Here is an 18,120-nt window from a genome sequence, read left to right as displayed (position 1 = left end):
AATATTAGTATTATGGGTCTGGTTTAATCAGCCAAAAGCAGGAGAAAAAAACCAGTTTAATAAAATTTCATTTTCTATGGTTCAATGATTTTAGTGCTGAATTTTAAAATCTGAAGTATTAAAATAAAAATAAAAAACCTTGTGATGAGAAACTCTGCAGGCAATTAAATGTTCTGAGCAGCTTTCCAAAAATTAGTGTTGTGCCACGTTGAATTTATTTTATGTTAAAGAAAGAAATGATGCATAGTTATCTGATTTCCCCCTGATCCCCCAGTCTATGGTGGTCTGTATCAGGACTGACGAACTACAACCCATGGGCCAAATCCCATGCCTATTGTGATAAGGTTTCACTGGAATATAGCTGTGCCCAGTGCATTTACACCTGTCTGTGGCTCCCTGTGCTACAACCCATGGGCCAAATCCCATGCCTCTTGTGATAAACCAAGTTTCACTGGCATATAGATGTGACCAGTGCATTGACACCTGTCTGTGGCTCCTTGTGCTACAACCCATGGGCCAAATCCCATGCCTCTTGTGATAAACCAAGTTTCACTGGCATATAGCTGTGCCCAGTGCATTGACACCTGTCTGTGGCTCCTTGTGCTACAGCTAGAGGGTTGAGTAGTGCAATGGACCATAGAGCATTCTGGCATGCTGAAAATGCTTTTAAATAAAATAAATGATAAAATCGTTATTAAAATATTCTCGGGTATTTTGGTTTAAGAGTGGCATTGCAATATTTAAATATATTTTCTTAGGATTTATTTTTAACTAGTTAAAAACAACAAAAACTGTATCTTTGCAATCAGGCATTTTAAACGTTAAAATATTTTGAGGTGGATGATTTATATTTGTAAATTCTACTATTCAGCAGTGAAAGTGTTAATGGTTCCTTAAATGAGACCAAGTGTGTGGTGGGGTCTTTAACTGTATTTGGTGGAGGAGTAGTAGAAGTTTCCACTAAGCTCTGTTATACAAAGAACCCTGAATTATCAATCAGCAAGTCAGTGTGTTCTAGAAACTGCAACACCCGCATGTTTCCTCTGCCTCCTATAGCTGCACACTAAAACAGCCTGAAGGTGAAGCCAGACAGACACCCTTGTCATTGAATGTGTTGACCATGACCAATACAGTTGAGTTTACTTCTTTTGCTAAAATCATGGAGAAAAAAAAAGAACAAAACAAAGTTTGAGGGCAATCGCTGTAACAATTTTGAGAGAAATAAAGTCGAAAGTGGCTGAACACAATGAGTAGCTCAGACTTCACTTTCGCCAGAAGACTATTTTTGGAACTACATATTTTAATTGTTGATAAAGAAGGCTGTAACAGAAAAATGCCCAGTCAATATGTGAAATGATAGCAACTACTATAACAACCATAAAATCATCAGGCTACTGACAGCTGGAGAAATTCCACATGCTAAGCAACTCAACTACAAAGAAATATTAGAGGTTTGAGAGGAAAAATACACTTGAACCTGTAATTGAATTAGACAAGCCTCATTGCACGTAAGGCTACAGTGGTCACCAGGACACAAAGCAAATGTCGGGTTACCAGAAGTGCATTTTATCAGCCACAGTGATTTATTGAGTGCTTTAATAATACAAGTGTACATCAACTGATCCACAGTCAAAAGTGGCAGGTCCCTAAGAAATTTACAAGCACTTTAAGTAAATCAAAATACATATTATTTTGTTCAATCCAACAGTCTTCTGCGTTGTGGGACAGAAGGCTAGTGATAAACAGAGTCTCAGTAATGCACAGTGATTCTGATTGAAGCTCTTGTACAAAAACTTGTTCCCAGTAGCATGCACCCACCAATAAAGACTTCAGTACAAAAAATTAACCCTAAGCACTACATTTAAGTAGAAACGAGATATAATTCTGAATGTGTTTTCCCAAAGATCACATAAAAGGAAAAAAAAATCAAAATCAAATAAACAACAACAAAACAAAACAAAACCACACAGTAATACAAAGCTTTGTAAGAAAGCTCTTACTATTACAGGTCCAACATTGTTTGCACTGAAAACAAAAGTTCCCTCTATGATGAGGTGGGAAAAAAATCCCAAATCTTTCAAGTTAATAGAAATCAACAAGGGAATAAAATGAGAGAAAAATAAAGCGTGGGAGAGAGGAAGTGGGGCAGGAAGAAGTGGGATGGGAAGATGGACAACATACCATCACAAAATGGTTCCAAATTTAATAAAAATAGGAAAATAAGAACCGAGGTCTGGAGGGGTGGGCTACCGATGCACTTGGTGAATGTGCTTGCACAGGTCCGGCAGGGGCAGCAGGCAGCAGGCCCCTATGTGGCGTACCGCTTGGTCCACTGTCTGGCCATCCGGTCGTGCTCTGCTCTGTTGGTCATGTACTGTGTGGCGATGCTGCCCACCAGAGGGTCAGCTGCAAGGAAAGCAGAGTTGGGAGTCAGTAAATACCAGCACCACTGGGGAAGGAGTGTTCAGAAAGCTGGCAAGCAGCAAGAGGGGAGGAGATGAGAAGCTGCTCTTCTAACTTGGACCACCACTGCTGCGGCTGAGCCAGTGACCTGCTGCTGACAGACTACATTTCACACCAGCTGCCCAAAGAGTCAGCTTTCTGTTTTATTGATAGCTCTTATCATATTTCTTGACAAGTATTATTCTCTTTCCCTGTCCCCACCACATACTTCTCACCCTGCTCCCTTTATATATATTTTTTCTTTTGAGACAGGGTCTTGCTCTGTCATAGGCTAGAGTGCAGTGGTGTGATCACAGCTGACTGTGTAGCCTTGACCTCCTGGGATCAAGCAATTCTCCTTCTGCCTTAGCCTCCTGAGAAGCTGGGACCATAGGTGTGTGTAATAATGCCTGGCTAATTTTTAAATTTTTTTGTAGAGATGGGGTCTCACTATGTTGTCCAGGCTAGTCTCAAACTTCTGGGCTTAAGTGATCCTCCTGCCTCAGCCTCCCAAAGTGCTGGGATTACAGGTGTAAGCCATTTGTCTTCAAGTAGATACTTCATGGAAAAATGCAGGTGGGCTATGGGAGGGGGACTCCAGGGCTCCTGATGAGCTCTCTTGGGAAGAAGTTTGGAGATCTGGACAACTCCTTAGCCTAGGCTGGCACCACAGGCAGGCAGCACTCTCTTGCCAGATTATCTTCTCTAAGGAGGTGGCAAAGTATGAGCTGGATGTAGTCAAAAGAGGGGAGAGATGGTCCACTTCTTCCTCAAAATTTGGGAACATTCAATTTATATAGCTCATTATTAGAAAAATACTAATAGACGTTACTAATAGCTGACACTCACCATGATTTACCATGTCCTAAAACTCTAACATATTAATGACATGGATTTCTGAGGAGCTGACACAGGAGGAAACTGGAGCATAAGGAGGCTCAGTCACTTGCCCAACATGGAGCAAGGGGTTGGAGAAGGGCTTGGAGCCAGAGTTCACCCTCTTACCTACAGGGTACTGGGAGATAGCTTTCTATCCAGAATACTGATTGGGCCAACATTTAATTAGCAAAATTGGGGCACAGAGGCTCATGCTTATAATACCAGTACTTTGGAAGGCAGAAGCAGCAGGATCGCTTGAGTCCAGGAGTTTGAGTCTGTAGCGAGCTACAATCGTGCCACTGCACATCAGCCTGGGTGACAGAGTGAGACCTTCTTTAAAGAAAAGGCCAAAAAAAATTAATTAATTAAAAAAAAAGTAACTTAGGTTCCTAAAGATCCTAGGTTCTACTCTTTTCCCTTCAATTCTCTAATTTTACTCTTTCCCTGATTTCCACCCCCCCCCCCCCCATTTTTTGGTATTGGAAATTTGGGTGTATTAAAGCAGGCAGGTAAGAAGGAACCAAAAGGGAATATGAGAAAAATCATGAAAAGCTAATGTTTAGTAGGAAAAAAATGGTAGAGAATCTGGAAGTATGTCTGTGGTCCAACACCACCTGCAACTTGGGAAGATCCTGAGGCTCTAACCCTGTAAGATATTCATAGTCAGATATATGCTCTCAATATGAAAGGTGTAATAGAAACACTATCCATCTGCTCAGGCAGATGAAAACAAAGGCTTTGAAAGCCTGCTCAACAAGACCTTGCTCAAGTTTTCTTGGAATTGGGCTTATCTTGTAATAATTATTCTAGGGAGAAGCCAGTTTCCTACATTCACTTATATCACAATTAGTAGATTACTTGGCATGTGGGTTTGTTCAGAACTTCTGCCTTTCTGCCTACTCTTTGTGATGCTTCTCCCACATTTTCCCAGATGTTGAAACCAAAACTTTACCATTTAAACCAGTCCAGTCAAGATTCATAAGATTTAAACCAGTAATACCAAATGCAGACACAAAATACCTGGGAATTGGCCAGGACACTATTTCTGAAATGTGGCCTTTCAGTTGAGCCTAAGTAATGACATTAAAGTAGAAAGGGTCTATCTGAAAAAAATGATCTTGTTCTGATTCCTGGCATTCTAGAATGCAAAGACTAAGGTGAAACGTGGGCATCCTTAATAGCTTAAGTTTGTATCACTCAAGATAGGTGTTTAATTAAATAGAACTTATATTAGTGAAACACACTAAAGAGCCATTCTAACTCACTGATCGGGGGAAGGCTCAATGTCAAAAGAATGACAATGATGTATATGTTCCACCTCAAACTGTACCCACATCCAGAGTGTACACACTGGGAATAAGACAGGTCTGTCACTTCAGCTCAAAGTGGACAGAAGGAAACAAGTGAAGAATAAAGGGAACAAGAAGCTGTGGGATGGGAAAATTTGTCATATCAAGTGTTAATAGTATTTCAGTACAGGGAAAAGGAGAAACAATGAAAAACAAGTTGGAGTGTTGGTAACAGTGTACACTGTGTAAACTTTTTTTTTCATGCTTAAATAACATTTAATTGCTTTCAAGCTTCTTTTATGTTTTCAAATTTGATTTAAAAATATTTTTTTCCACCTGTAAAATTATACATGCTAACTAACTATAAAACAGTAATTAAAAATCACCTCAGACAACATGCAAGACAGAAAGTTGAAAGTAAAGACCATCTCATGTATAAATCCACGCAAAGAAAACTACTGTTAACATCTTGGCATGTTTTCTTCCTATACTTCTAAACATATCATGTAAAAACAAAAGGGATTAACTTATATTCTGCTTTCATAATCTTTTAAAAAATAACTATATAATTTTTATATCAATATGGTAAATAACTTTTTACATAAATAATTGTCGACCTACTTCATCATTTCTAATACCTGAATTAAGAACGAATTTCCTGTTTTTAGATGTTTGGGTATTCTCCAACTTTTGCTTTAAAAACGCCGTGAGGACCATTACCATGCATGTATCTTTGGAAGTGATACAAATCTTAAATTTGTTTACAGTATAAAATGAAGGGATAAAGTAAAAATATAAAATGAAGGAGTTAAAAAAATCATGTTATTGGTTGGGTGTGATGGCCCACATCTATAATTCCAACACTTTGGGAGTCTGAGGGTGGAGGACAGCTTAAGGCTATGAGTTTAAGACCAGCCCGGGCAACACAGTGAGACACCCACCTCCACAAAAAAATAACAAAAATTAGCCAGGTGTGGTGGTGTGCCCCTGTAGTCCAGCCTACCTGGGAGGCTTGCTTGAGCCCAGAAGTTTAAGATGCAGTGAGCTGTGATCATGCCATCACACTCCAGCCTGGGTGACAGAGTTAATATTCTATTAAACATAGTAACTATCTTTTCATATCAATTTACATGTCCCTATGATTTTCTGAATATTACTCCCAGTAGCTAGTGTTTAAACTAGTATTTCATGAAAGGAGAAAAAGACTACAAACCACTTTTTCATATGCTGCACATAAAGATTCAGTTCAGTGGAATAATCCTGAAGAACTAGTTGTGAAAATGGATCTCTGCTGAAAATGGTAAATTGTATATGCTTAATTAAGGGAGGACTTTTCAATGTCAAAGTCTGAAAATACTGTTTCTTAGCAGAATGTTAAACCTAATAAATGGTAAATAAAAGTAACAAATCTAGCAAAACTAAAAGGTAATAAAAAAATAAAAACCATGTTAGATATAGTGAACCCCAAGTTTCTCTTCAAAGAATCAGTATGTCAGTATGTTCAGCTCTCTTATTCTTTAGTTCTCTATTTTAAAGTTTAACCTCCTTGTAGTTTCAGTAAACAACCTTTTCCACCAGTTCTAATCAATAGTTCACATCTGTTCCCCCAGTCCCCTGTCCTGTCCTGACTCATCCCAGTCACCTGTTCCAGTCACCTGCTCTGGTCTCCTGCTTTGACCTCTGCCTACCTGCTCTGACCTGCCTGTAACTGTCCTTCCCGCCAAACTACCTGTCCCGCCACTCTGGCTTATACCCCTGCTCCCTTTAAAATAGCCAATTGGAATTAGACTAGACTGTGAGGTCTAACTCTAGCCAACAGGGGAATGATACAGCAGTAGGGGCAACCTCCTTCAGGCATAAGTACCCCTTTCCCTCCCTTGTCCAGGTTCTGTGTGTGAGCTGCACCCTTCTATAGAAGTAAATTGCCTTGCTGAGGAAATTTATATTCAAGTGCTACTTCTTTTGCGGCATCAAAAATTCTACTTATAACAACCAAGTTATCAACCAATAGTTTTTTTTTTTTTGAGACAGGGTTTCACTCTGTCATCCAAGCCAGTCTCCAAACATAAATTGCTGTACCTTATTTCTCTAACAAGAAGAAAAGATTTCTCATCATTTTGGGTTTCTAGATTACTATTTTCCCAAATCTTTATTAATATTTGGGATTATCATCTGTCAGTTTTCCTCATCTTTACTAAAGAAAAGCCACAAAATTAATCAGTAGATAAGTACACTGAAATAAAACTCTCCTACATTTTCTGTTTTTGTTCAATAATTATTTACACTTTTGAAAAGAGGAGCATGTTCAGACTTATACAGAGCAGGGTTAGACGACTTTAAGTACTTAATTCTCCCAAATACCAGTATGGCATGTATTAGAGGTTCCCTGAGGCAGAGGTACAGGACCTACAGTGTGATTAATAGAAAATCATAGAGACGGAATTTGGGTATACAAAGCTTTCCTCTAAACCACATTTCCTCATCTGTTTAATAAAAATCATCTCTCTTTTTTTTTTTTTTGAGATAAGGTCTCCCTCTGTTGCCCTGGTTGGAATGCAATGGTAGGATAATGGCTCACTTCAGACTTGACCCCTGGGCTCAAGCAACCTTTCTGCCTCAACCTCTTGAGTAGCTGAGACTATAGGCACACATCACCATGTCCAGTTAATTTTTTTTTTTGTAGAGATGAGGTCTCCCTATGTTGCCTAGGCTGGTCTTAAACTCCTGGCTGCAAGTGTCCTCCCATCTTGGCCTCTGAAAGTGGTATGATTATAGGATGAGCTACTGCTCTTAGCATCATGGCATTTTTGTTGACAAAGTATCAGCCATAAAATACTAACCTGAATGAAAGTGTAAGACTGCAAGATTACTAATGAAGGGGAACATGCCTTTTTCTTACTCATCTCTACTTTCTCCCTTACTCATCTCACCTCTGTCTCCCTATACAATTCAGAAACAAAGAGTACATACTTGTGAACTAACCATCACTATTTGCGAGTGAGTGAATACTGACTGGGTGCATTGGCTCATACCTGTAGGCTCAGAGCTTTAGGAGGCTGAGGCAGAAGGACAGCTTGAGCTAAGGATTTTGAGGCCAAGACTGGGCAACACAGTGAGAACCCATCTCTACAAAAATAAAAATAAAAATAAACAAATAAAAAAATTGCTGAGTGTAGTGGCATGTACCTATGGTCCTAGCTACTTGGGAGGCTGAGATAGGAGGTTCACTGGAGCCCAGGAAGTCATGATTACAGTAAGTCATGATTGTGTCACTGCACTCTAGCCAGGGTGACAGAGTGAGACCCTGTCTTTACAAAAAAAAAAAAAAAAAAAAAGAGAGAAAAAAAGATTGTTATGCATAGTCTACCTCTTCCCATTTTCTGAGATTTGTGGTATGTGCACCTTTTATTCTAAAAGAAAAAGGCTCCGACAACTCCTACCTTGCCTCTTTAATGAGTGGAGCTACATTGGGTACCTTGGAAGCCAAAGGGTTTATAGTCCTGTCTAGAAAAGGAAGAACAGAGACAAAGATCAAGACTAAAAGGGATTGATGAATGTAGATGCAAAAATCCTCAACAAAATACTAGCAAACAGAATCCAGTAGCATACAAAAAAGCTAATCCACTATCATCAAGTAGATTTTATCCCTGGGATGCAAGGTTGGCTCAACATATGCAAATCAACAAATGTGAGTCATCACATAAACAGAATGCAAGAAACCACATGATCATCTCAACAGATGCAGAAAACGCTTTTAAAATTCAACATATCATTTTGTCAAACACCCTCAACAAACTAGGTACTGAAGGAACACACTTCAACATAACAAGAGCCCTCTATGAAAACCCCACAGCCAACATCATACTAAATGAGCAAGAGCTAGAAGCATACTCCTTTGAAATCCTGAACAAAACAAGGATGCTCTCTCTCACTACTCTTATTCAATATTACACTGGAATTCCTAGCCAGAGCAATGAGGCCAGAGAAAGAAAAGGCATTCAAGTAGGAAGAAAAGAAGTCAAACTATCCCTGTTTGTAGATGATATGATTCTATACCCTAGAAAACCCCACTGTCCCTGCCCAAAAGCTCCTTGATTTGATAAACAACTTCAGCAAAGTCTCAGGATACAAAATCAGTGCTTGAAAATCAGTAGCATTTCTATACACCAACACCAAACAGGCTGAGAGGCAAAACAAGAATAAAATCTCATTCACAATAGCCACAAAAAGGATAAACTATAGCTAACCAGGCAGGTAAAGATCTTTACAATGAGAATTACAAATCATTGCTCAAAGAAATCAGAGGTGGCAAAAACAAATGAAAAAACATTCCATGCTCAGGAATAGAAAGAAGATTGTTAAAATGGCCATACTGCCCAAAGCAACTTACAGATTCAATGCTATTTCTGTCAAACTATCAATGACATTCTTTACAGAATTAGAAAAAACTATTTTAAGATTCATTTGGAACCAAAAACAGCCTGAGTATCCAAATCAATACTAAGCAAAAAGAACGAAGCTAGAAGTGTCACATGACCTGACTTCAAGGCATACTACAAAGCTATAGTAACCAAAACAGCATGATACTGGTACAAAAACAGACACATAGAGCAGTGGAACAAATTAAAGAGCCCAGAAATAATGCCACAGATTTATGACCATCTGATCTTTGACAAAGTGGACAAAAATAAGCAATGGGGAAAGGACTCCCTATTCAATAAATGGTGCTGGGCTAATAATATACAGAAGATTGAAATTGGGCCCCTTCCTTATACCACATACAAAAATCAACCAAGATGGATTAAAGACTCAAATGTAAAACCTAAAACTATAAACACCCCGGAGGACAACTTGGAAAATACCTTTCTGGACACAGACCCTGGCAAAAATTCCATGATGAAGACTCCAAAAGCAACTGTGACAAAACCAAAAATTAGCAAATGGGACCTAATTAAATGAAAGAGAGTCTGCACAGCAAAAAATCAACCAAACAAGCAACACACACACACACACACACACACACACACCATCAACAGAATAAACAGAAACTCTACAGGATAGGAGAAAATATCTGCAAACTATGCATCTGACAAAGTTCTAATATCCAGAGTCTATATGGAACTTAAACAAATTTACAAGCAAAAAACCAACCCCATTAAAAGGTGGGCAAGGGACACAAACAGACATTTCTCAAAAGAAGACATACATGCTGCCAACAAGCATATGAAAATATGATCACTGATCATTAAATAACTGCAAATCAAAATCAAAATGAAATATATCATCATGATACCAGTCAGAATGACCATTATTAAAATGTCAAAAAATATGAGATGCTGGAAAGGTTATGAAAAGGAGGGAATGCTTATACACTGCTGGTGGGAATGTATGGAGTATCTACTCCATAGTTTGTTATGAGAATTAAATAAATTAATCCTTGAAAAGCATATACAAATTGAAGACAAATAAGTATTTGTGTGTATCTTTTAAGAATATAAATCTAATTGTCTTCTTAAAGATATTCTCTTCAGATAAAATCCAAAGTCAGCATGGCTCCCAAGGTCTTCTGTGAAATAGACTATCATTCTAACCTCCTCACCTCATGCTTTAACCATAATAAATGACTTAAAGCTTTTTAAATAAGCCCTGCTCATAGGGGGCAGGGGTTTGAGACTAACCTGGTCAATATGGCAAGACCTTGCCTCCACATAAAGTTTTAAAAATTAGCTGGGTGTGGTGGTACATGCCTATAGTCCCAGCTACTCTGGAGGATCCCTTGAGCCCAGGAGTTCAAGATTGGGGGGGAGCTATGGTTATGCCACTGCACTCCAGCCTGGGTGTCAGAGTAAGACCCTATCTCAAAAATACATGAATAAAAAATTTAAAAAATAATAAAAGGACCAACAATTTCACCATTTACCTGAAATAAAAGCCCTTTGTCATATGGCACCCTTGCAAAATGTGTTTAGCATGATCAGATCTGACATTAGACAGGAAGTTACATGACATTACTGTAAGAATTTTTAAAACTTAAACTAAAATATTTTTAAAATTTGGACATCTGATTACCTGAAATAAGTTACCAAAATATGCAATAAAAAAATTAGCACTGCTTTTTCATCACTAGGTACCTTTGTTTATGTTGATTCCTCTACCTGGGATAACCTTTTCTACTTTCTTACCTGGCAGGCTTCTACTCATTTCTCAACATTTAGTTCAAGCATAGCCTCCTTGAGGATGTCTTCCAGGGGCTTCTTAGCAGTCTTATGTGTCCTATCTCTGATTTACCTGTTCATATCCCTATCATTGTACTACAAATACAGGCATACCTCAGAAATATTACAGGTCCAGTTACAGACTGCCACGATAAAGTGATGTCACCATAAAGTAAGTCACACATATTGTTTTGGTTACCCAGTGCATGTTTACACTATACTGTAGCCTATTATGTGTGCAATAGCATCACGCCTTAAAAAAATACATATCTGACAAAGGGCTAATGTCCAGAATCTACAAAAAACTAAAACACATTTACAAGAAAAAAACAAACTCATTCAAAAGTGGGCAAAGGATATGAACAGACACTTCTCAAAAGAAGACACATATAAGGCCAAGAAACATGAAAAACAGCTCATCACTGGTTATTAGAGAAATGCCAATTAAAACCACATTGAGGTACCATCTCAAGCCAGTTAGAACGGCGATCATTAAAAAATCTGGAGACAACAGATGCTGGAGAGGATGTGGAGAAATAGGAACACTTTTACACTGTTAGTGGGAGTGTAAATTAGTTCAATGATTGTGGAAGACAGTGTGGCGATTCCTCAAGGATCTAGAAACAGAAATTCTATTTGACCCAGCAATCTCATTACTGGGTATATACCCAAAGGATTATAAATCATTCTATTATAAAGACACATGCACACGTATGTTTATTGCAACACTGTACAACAGCAAAGACCTGAAACCAACCCAAATGCCCATGAATGATAGACTGGACAAAGAAAATGTGACAAATACACACCATGGAATACTACACGGCCATACAAAAGGATGAGTTCATGTCCTTTGTAGGGACATGGATGAATCTGGAAACTATCATGCTCAGCAAACTGACACAAGAACATAAAACCAAACACTGTATGTTCTCACTCATAGGCAGGTGTTGAACAATGAGAACATGTGGACTAAGGGAGAGGAACATCACACACTGGGATCAGTTGGGGGAGGGGCTAGAGGAGGGATAGCACCGGGCAGGGAGGGTAGGGAAGGATAACATGGGGAGAAATGCCAGATAGAGATGAAGGGGGAATGGAGGCAAACCATTCCCCATTCAAATGAGCAAACCACCTTGTTATGTACGTACCTATGCAAAAACCCTGCATGACCTGCACATGTACCCCAGAACCAAAGTACCATTAAAAAAAAAAAAAAGAAATAAAAGTACATATCTTAAAAATATTGCTTAAAAATACTAAAAATCATCTGAACCTTCAGCAAATCATAAGCTTTCACTGATGGAGGGTCTTGCCTCAATATGGATGGCTGCTGACTGATCAGGTTACTCAAAGCTGGGGTGGCTGTGGCAATTTCTTACAATAAGACAACAATAAAGTTTGCCATAATGATTGACTCTCCCTTTTAAGAAAGATTTCTCTGTGCATGTGACATTGCTGTTTGATTTTGAGCTTCTGTCAAAATTGGAATCAATCCTCTTAAATCCCACCACTGCTTTATTAGCTAAATTTACATGTAATATTCTAAAGCCTTTGTTGTCATTTCAATGTTCAAAGAATCTTCACCAGTAGATTTCATCTTAAGAAACCACTTTCTTTGTTCATCCATAATAAGCAACTCTTCATCTGTTCAAGTCTGATCACGAGGTTACAGCAGTTCAGTCACATTTACAGGTTCGACTCTAATTCTAGTTCTCCTGCCATTTCGATTACATCTGCAGTTATTTCCTCCAGTAAAATCTGTGAACCCTAAAATCATCCACAACAATTGGTATCAACTTGTTAAAAACTTTGGTTACTGTGGACATTTTAACCTCCTCCCATGAATCATAAATGCTCTTAATGGCATCTAGAATGGTGAATCCTTTACAAGGTTTCCTTTACCTTGGCCGGATCCACCAGAGAATCACCATCTATGGAAACTATAGCCTTATGAAATAGTATTCTTTTCTTTCTTTCTTCTTGTTTTTTCTTTTTCTTTTTTAAAAAAGAGCCAAGGTCTGCTCTGTTGCTCAGGCTAGAGTGCAGTGGCATGATTGTAGTTCATTCTAACTTCAAGCTCCTGGGCTCAAGTGATCCTGTATCAGTCTCTGAAGTAGTTAGAGTGTAGATGCAAACCATCATGCCTGGCTAACTTTTAAATTTTTGTTGTTGTTGTTGTTGTTGAGACAGGGTCTTGCTATATTGCCCAGGCTGGCCTCAATATCCTGGCCTTAAGTGATCCTCCCACCTAGCCTCCCAAAGCACTGGGATTACAGGTATGAGTCATCACACCCAGACTTTTAGTTTTCTTAAATAATAAGACTTGAAAAGGTCTTAATCCTTGATCCATGAGCTTCAGAATGGATGCTGTGTTACTAGGGATGAAAACAACATTCAACTATTTATAGATCTCTATCAGAGCTCTTGGGTGACCAGGTGCATTATCAATCAGTAGTAGTATAAAAAAAATTTTTTTTCTTTAAAGTTCAGGGGTACATGTGCAGGATGTGCATGTTTGTTACACAGGTACATGTGTGTCATGGTGGTTTGCTGCACAGATCATCCCATCACCTAGGTATTAATACCAGCATCCATTAGCTATTCTTCCTGATGTTCTCCCTCCCCTCCCTGTCCCCTCTGACAGACCCCAGTGTGCTGTTCCCCACCATGTTTCCATGTGTTCTCCTCATTAAGCTCCCACTTATAAATGAGAACATGTGGTGTTTTGGTTTTTTGTTTCTGTGTTAGTTTGCTGAGGATAATGGCTTCCAGCTCCATAAATGTCCTTGCAAAGGACATGATCTTGTTCCTTTTTATGGCTGCATAGTATTCCATGGTGTATATGTACCACATTTTCTTTATCCAGTCTATAATCGATGCGCATTTAGGTTGATTCTATGTCTTTGCTATTGTGAATAGTGCTGCAATGAACACATGTGTGTAAAAGCATTCCTTTTTCTATGGAACCTTGCCAGCATCTGTTGTTTTTTGACTTGTTAATAATAGCCTTTCTCACTGGCATTAGATGATATCTCATTGTGGTTTTGATTTGTACTTCTCTAATGAGTGATGTTGAGTTTTTTTTTCATATTTTTATTGGCCACATGTATGTTTTCTTTTGAGAAGTGTCTGTTCATGTCCTCTGCTCACTTTTTAATGGGGTTATTTTTTTTTCTTGTAAATATGTTTAAGTTCCTTATAGACTCTGGATATTAGATCTTTGAGTACTAGTATTTTAAAAAGAATATTTTTTTCCTGAGAGGTAGGTCTCAACAGTGGGTTTAAAATATTCAGTACATCATACTATAAAAAGATGTGCTGTCATCCAGGCTTTCTTCTTCTACTCACAAAGCACAGGCAGAGTAGACAAAGTAGACACAGCATAGTTTTTTTTTTTTTTTTCCTGAGATGGAGTTTTGCTCTTGTTGCCCAGGCTGGAGTGCAATGGTGCAATCTCAGCTCACCACAACCTCCGCCTCCCAGGTTCAAACGATTCTCCTGTCTGAGCCTCCTGAGTAGCTGGGATTACAGGCACCTGCCATTATGCCCAGCTAATTTTTGGTATTTTTAGTAGAGACAAGGTTTCACCATGTTGGCCAGGCTGGTCTTGAACTCCGGACCTCAAGTGATCTGCGTGCCTTGGCCTCCCAAAGTACTGGGATTACAGGCATGAGCCACTGCGCCTGGCCAGACACAGCATAGTTTTTAAGAGTCCTAGGATTTTTGAAATGGTAGATGGGTATTGGCTTCAACTTGAAGTTACCAGCTGCATTAGTCCCCCACAAAGAGAGCCAGCCTGTCCTTTGAAGCTGTGAAGCCAGATATTCATTTCTCTCTGGCTATGAAAGTCCTAGATTGGTATCTTCTTTCACCAGAAGGGAGTTTCATCTACATTGAAAATGTGTTTAACGTAGCCACCTTCATTAATGATCTTAGCTAGATCTTCTGGACAAGTTGCTATAGCTTTTATATCAGCATTTGCTGCTACATCTTGCACCCGCCTTGTTCCTTGGTCACTACCCAACCTTGCAATTTTATGTTAGGAAGATGGCTTATTTTTTTAAACCTATGAGCCTACCTCTGCTAGCTTCCAACTTTTCTTCTGCAGCTTCCTCACCTCTCAGCCTTCATAGGACTGCAGAGTTAGGGCTTGACATTGGATTAGGCTTTGGCTTAAGAGAGTGTTGTAGCTGGTTTGATTGTCTATCCAGACCACTAAATCCTTACCAGCAGTAAGGCTGTGTTGTCTTTTTTTTTTTTTTTTTAAATCATTCCTGTGTTCAACAAAGTAGTATTTGTATTTCCTTTAATAACTTTTCCTTTGCATTCACAACTGGCTATGTTTGACATAAGAGGCCTAACTTTTGGCCTATTTTGGCTTTTAACATGCTTTCCTGAATAAGCTTAATCATCTGTAGCTTTCAATTTAAAGTGAGAGACATGTGACTTTTCCTTTCACTTGAACACTTATAGGCCATAACAAATCATTTACAATTATAACATCAAAGATCACTGATCACAGAACACCCTAAAAGATATAATAATAAGGTTTGTGAGAATTACCAAAATGTGACACAGAGACACAAAAGAGCACACGCTGTTGGAAAAATGGGGCTGACAGACACAGGTTTGCTAGGAACCCTCAATTTGTAAAAAACAAAAACAAAAACAAAAACAACAACAACAAAAAACCAGTATATGTGAAACACAAAAGCACAGTCAAATGAGGTGTATCTGTATTACCTTTTAGTTGTCTGTTTACTTACCTGTTTTCTCACTGGACGAAAGCACATGCATTCATTCAACAAATATTTACTAAGCCACTACTAAGTTCCAGGTACTAGAGAACCAGTGCTAAACAAATTTCTCTCCTCGAAGGACTGTCACCTCTGTATGCCTCTTAACCTTACCCTGTATGTTTACTGCATGAATGGATGATTAGAAGAGTATAAATAAGGTATATACACACAACAGCCATAAATAGCACAGTCATGCCATAAGGCAGGTGTTCCTTTGAAGTACTAGCATAAGTAGATTTCATCATAGATGTTTGTTCTCTCTTTACTCAAGGGTTATTGGCAAGTCAGAGATAGAGACATGGCGGTGATGTTGACAGCATTCTTTCACTTTAATCCTGTGTTTTTTTTTTAAACACAATTATTTTGTTATTGGAATTTGAAGTCGTCACTTTGCCATTTGTTGGATTCTTCAAGGCTATGATCCACTGTCCTCCAACTGTTCTGTTATATCTTTGATTAACATTATTCTTTTAGCTCCCCAAGTTACTGGAGGCTTTCTGTGGGTTGAACTTACAAAGAGAGAAATAATTAATTTTTGTTTCTTTCATAATACTTTTATTCCATGATTTGGTCTAGCCTAGTTTTATTTAAATATTTTATAAAATTAAACACAACAGATGTGCATTATAATAAATTCAAATAATAAAGAAGTATGTATGAAGTAAAAAAATACTACCTTCTCTTCAACCTAATGCCCCCTTCCACCTTGAGGAAGTTAATGGTTTGACTCTCATCCTTCCATATTTTATTTATTTAAATAGAAATCACATCGACATTCTGGAACTCGCAGTTTCGTCTGTAACAATATACTGTGGTTATGTTTCTGAGATAGTACATATTGACCTAGCACATTAGTTTCAGTAACTATAAGGTATTCCTTTGCACAGTGAGTCAGCATTAACTTTTCCATTCCCCTTATGATCACATTTAGATTTTATTTTTTGCTGTTAGGATTGTATTATAGTTTTCTATAAATCTTGTAACATGTTTGAGTACTTCTGGAGGGTAGATTCCTCTAAGGGACAGTGCTGAACTAGTATATACATTTCAAATGTTTGGTAAATGCTGCCAAGCTGCCCTTCAGTAAAAGTATGTACAATTTACTCTTTCTGGACATTCTCACCAACTCATTATCAGTTTCTACTTTTTTTTGGTTGCCAAACTAACAGAAAAATAATCTGTCATTGCTGTACCTGCATTTAACTTGATGTCTACAAACCTACTAAGGTTTAACATTTTTTTTATGTTTGTTCACCATTTTTATTTCTTCCGTGAGTAGTTTGTTCATGCCCTTATCCACTTTTTTTCTAATATGAAGGAACACTTTATATATTATAAATATTGAAAACACATTATAATTAAGCTTTGGCTTCACTACTTAGTCGAAATCCGACTTAGCTGTTGGAAGACTGAATAGCCAAATGCCTCATTCAGTGATATTTCCAGGTTTACTGAAATTGTGGAGATCAAAGGTCATATAGGTTACTATCATATATAGTAAGCATAACATCGTCACTTGGACTTACTGTTAATATCTGAATAATGATTTTTAAATATTGGTAAGCATTTTGAATATAACTTGGGACTAAAAATCTCTTTTAGCCAAAGACAAACTATATAATATATGAAGGAAAGATCTGGCATCGTCTACACATGCATTCATACAAATGTTCAAAATGAGAGAGAAGAGTAGCCATCACATGTTAAAAGGCTGCTGGCACAAACATGGTTTTAATATTATCCACTGTAGGTCCTAATACAGGCTGAGTACCTCAATCTGAAAATCCAAAATCTGAAATGCTCCAGTGAGCATTTTCTCTGAGACTCGTGTAGATGCTCAAAAAGTTTCAGATTTCATAGCATTTCAATTTCCAGATAGGCACATTCAACCTGTACCAAAAGAGGATGACTTGGTAACAGGCAACAGCTGCTGTCGTAAAGTGTAGCACATCCGGTGACTGTGTGAAGCAGCAAACGAATGCAAAAGTATTAGAAATAAAAATGTCATGGTAGAAGTCTTAGGTCTGCTTCTTAAATACTGAGAAAGTGCTTTCTTTCTCTAGGGACGAGGTCTCGTCATATGGAGTCAAGGATGGAGTGCAGTGCCTGTTCACAGGCATGATTACAGTGTTCTACAGCTTCAAACTCTGGGCTCAAGCAATCCTTTTAGCCTCAGGCTTCTAATTAGCTGGGGCTATAGGTGTGTGTCACTGAGTCCAGCTTACAAAGTGCTTTCTTTAAAAAATGTGTGATTTTAAATTTGTGTGGATACATAGTAGGTGTATATATTGATGGGGTACAGGAGATACTCTGATACAGGTATGGTCATGCAACACATGAAAATCACATAACGACAAATGGGGTAATCATCCCCTCAAACATGTATCCTCTGTTTTGCAGACAATCCAGTTACACTGTTTTAGTTACTTGAAAATGTACAATTAAATTATATTTGACTATAGTCACCCTGTTGTGTTAGCAAATGTTAGGTCT

General features: G+C 38.2%; 1 protein-coding gene across 1 annotated transcript in view; it reads right to left on the bottom strand.

Moving 5' to 3' along the window:
- Positions 1-1,560: 1,560 nt before the first annotated feature.
- UBE2E2 (ubiquitin conjugating enzyme E2 E2) overlaps positions 1,561-18,120 on the bottom strand; it is a 389,452-nt gene continuing 372,892 nt past the window's right edge. Inside the window, exon 6 of the mRNA XM_035277851.3 lies at positions 1,561-2,406. Within this exon, the coding sequence (XP_035133742.1) occupies positions 2,309-2,406 (98 nt within the window). The 3' untranslated portion in view covers positions 1,561-2,308. The remainder of the gene's footprint in view (positions 2,407-18,120) is intronic.

Source organism: Callithrix jacchus, chromosome 17 (assembly GCF_049354715.1).
Source record: "Callithrix jacchus isolate 240 chromosome 17, calJac240_pri, whole genome shotgun sequence".
Classification (NCBI taxonomy): Eukaryota; Metazoa; Chordata; class Mammalia; order Primates; family Cebidae; genus Callithrix; species Callithrix jacchus.
This window is presented reverse-complemented; position numbering and strand designations above follow the sequence as displayed.